Consider the following 2,952-nt stretch of genomic DNA (forward strand, 5'->3'; position numbering starts at 1 on the left):
AATATACACAGTACACACGCATATATTATGTAAACAAAAACTTTTTTTGGGTATGCGATTAATCATTTGACAGCACTAGTTAAAAGACATTCTAAGGACAGAATCTTCCAGGTCTTGACCTAATTGTCACATACTGTATTTACTTTTACATGTATTCATTTAGCAGATACTTTTATCCAAAAATGACTTGCACGTGAAATACATCTGCAATTTACACAATGCCAATTAAAGTGTAAACTAGATGAGTACAGAAAGAGATGAGATATTATAGTAAATGTCATTGTCACTTTTGCTGCATTACTTCACTTAAAGTTTTGCTTCACATTTTACTTCACATTAGCGTGTGCATTATTTTTTAATAATTCATGACTTACCTGATTATTTGTTAGTCTTAACATTAGTATTAGTCCTAGTGTGCATGATTACATATTTTATATAGTGTTTAATCTGTCTTTGTTGCAACATTACCTGTCGTATTTATACTTTAGCCTCCAGGAGCACAGCGCCATTGCTTTTTAAATCTGGTGTGACGGGACTGCTGGTGACTTATGTCAGTGATGAGAAGGAGCTTTTTGAAGAGGTCACAAACATTCTTAGAAAGTAGGTTAACAATGTATATTTTGGAAATTCTTTCTTGTATGTAGGGCTGTTATCAACGGTTCAAGCCTCCGTTACTAGGTCTAAAATTACGTTTTGGAATTAGCAATGGAGAAATTGAATGAGATGCATAAGTTAATCCTACTTACAGTATTTTAAGGACAAAAATCTGATAATTGTCTTGAAATACAACATCTGAACAATGTCTTGAGGTGTGGTAACCATAGAAAAAGTGGAATAATTCAGCAGCCTGTCGTCATTGATTCCTTATGTATAAAATTAACTTGTATATGCTGATATTGGTCAAATCTTTATTTAAATTTAAAAAAATGAAAATTGTCATACATTTTTATTCTTGAAGTTCTGAACTTATATGGTATTTTTTTTCCCTGTTGAACACAAAAGTGAAAGTTTGAAGTAGCTCTTCTCTACAATAATATGTCATTGTGACCATTCTATAATGCACCAAACAGGACAAAAAGTCACTGAATATATTTTCTTCCACTACCATTCAGGAGTTGCACTCAAATTGAACTTTGGGAGGTGGGGCGATAATGATCTGTAAATATAAACTTAAAGACTATAGACAACACACAATAGAGTCCAAAAATAGTATTCTCATTTTGTGTTCAACAGAGAAAAAAAACAGCACACTGGTTTAAAAAATATTAGGGTGAGTATGTTTTTACTGAATTATGATGATGATGATGATGATGATAAGCTATCGCCCAGTACAGCAAATAAACCAACCCCACCACCATTAGGTATGACCCAGACATTCTGGTTGGATATGAGGTCCAAATGTACTCTTGGGGGTACCTACTACAACGTGCATCAACGCTCAGTGTAGACCTGTGCCAGCAACTCTCCCGTGTGCCAGGTAAGGTTAGCTGATTTAGCAGTAGTGTACCTGTTTATTTCCTGTTTTTGCTTAATTTCACCATCAGAAATAGTTCCAAACCAGGCCATAGCAGAACTGGGGCCCGTTCTTCGTACATCGCTTATTACATCCGAGATGAAATGTCACATCCAAGATGATATCATCGAGCTAATCAGGATCTGGCTAATTCGGTTCTTCGAACGCACCTGTTGTTGATGATTAGTATGGCTGGATTGAGTTCTCTGAGATAATTGCTCGTTCATGGGTTGGTTTAAAAGGGGCTATGTATCTGTAACGAAGCATCACTCAAAGTGGGATCCATAAGCAGGCTTTATTACAATCGTGGTCAAACAGGCAATGGTCAAATACCAGCAAACACAGTGACGGGGGGTAAACACAACCGTCAGTAAACAGGCTAGAAGTCAGGGTAGGTGGCAATGAATCACAACTCCGAGACATGGCGGATAATCCAGAAGGCAGGTAGCAGAGTATCATAAACAAAGTACAGACAGGGTCACAACAAGCAGACAGGCAAAACAGAGAAAAATGCTCAGAAATAAACCGCAGTAAAACAAGACTTTGCAATGAGCTGGAAGGAACAGACTGTTTATATAGGCCAGCTGATGGGCTACAGCTGGGCTAGGTGATCAGTGCCAGATAGGGGGCTGATGGGAAATGTAGTGTAAGAGTGTAAGAGTCAATATTCGGGTGAGGGAGCCCTCTGATGGTCGGAAGAGGGAATCACGGCGTTCGCCTCTGTGACAGTATCGATACTCGAAGCCACGATTAGCAATGCAGCAATTAGCTGGTGCCAAGACAGCAACGTAATGACATCATATAATTAAAAAAGACACCTGACAAAAAACTTTACCAATTTCTGGACTTTTATAAGGAAACAGCCAAGTGAACAAAACTACATACATTTTATAATAGATAAATGAAATTTTTTATTTTAGTTTTTATTTTATTTGAATTCCTTACATGATTCCCAATTATTTATATTCACGATTTCTAATATTTATACAGACTTTACATTTTTATTTCAATGTAGTAATTAGCAATTCATTTAATTTTATATTTGAACAGATTTGTAACGTGACAGCATTATTTAAATTTTCTTAAGGGTCAAGATCATGTTATCTGCATCTCCTGCGCTCCATCAAGCCACTCCCATAATATCTGTCATCACTCAAATTAATGCATGACTCTACATTATCTGTATAGCATGTGTGTAAGACTCGAATACAATTATGAAGTAATAATTTTATGACGAATAAATCTTTCAGTGAATAAAACTGGTTGTGTCTATAGTAGCCTGTTAAAGACTACACAACAATATTATATTATCTTTAAATTAATTTTTAAATGATTATTATTTTAAATTATTGTCCCTGGATTAGTAGGGTACTCTTGTAATAAAGTAGCGGTGGTAGCGGACAGATTTTAAGTATCAATTCTGCTTAAGAAGATCCTGT

At 35.8% G+C, this 2,952-nt stretch overlaps 1 protein-coding gene across 1 annotated transcript in view; it reads left to right on the forward strand.

The window, feature by feature from the left end:
- Nucleotides 1–2,952, forward strand: part of LOC107577708 (DNA polymerase zeta catalytic subunit-like) — a gene marked incomplete at its 3' end in the record, with an annotated part of 7,626 nt that overhangs the window by 3,056 nt on the left and 1,618 nt on the right. The window contains exons 5-6 of the mRNA XM_016263755.1: nucleotides 489–600; nucleotides 1,362–1,477. Of these exons, the coding sequence (XP_016119241.1) occupies nucleotides 489–600; nucleotides 1,362–1,477 (228 nt within the window). The remainder of the gene's footprint in view (nucleotides 1–488; nucleotides 601–1,361; nucleotides 1,478–2,952) is intronic.

Source organism: Sinocyclocheilus grahami, unplaced genomic scaffold (genome assembly GCF_001515645.1).
Source record: "Sinocyclocheilus grahami isolate Dianchi unplaced genomic scaffold, SAMN03320097.WGS_v1.1 scaffold6948.1, whole genome shotgun sequence".
NCBI lineage: Eukaryota > Metazoa > Chordata > Actinopteri > Cypriniformes > Cyprinidae > Sinocyclocheilus > Sinocyclocheilus grahami.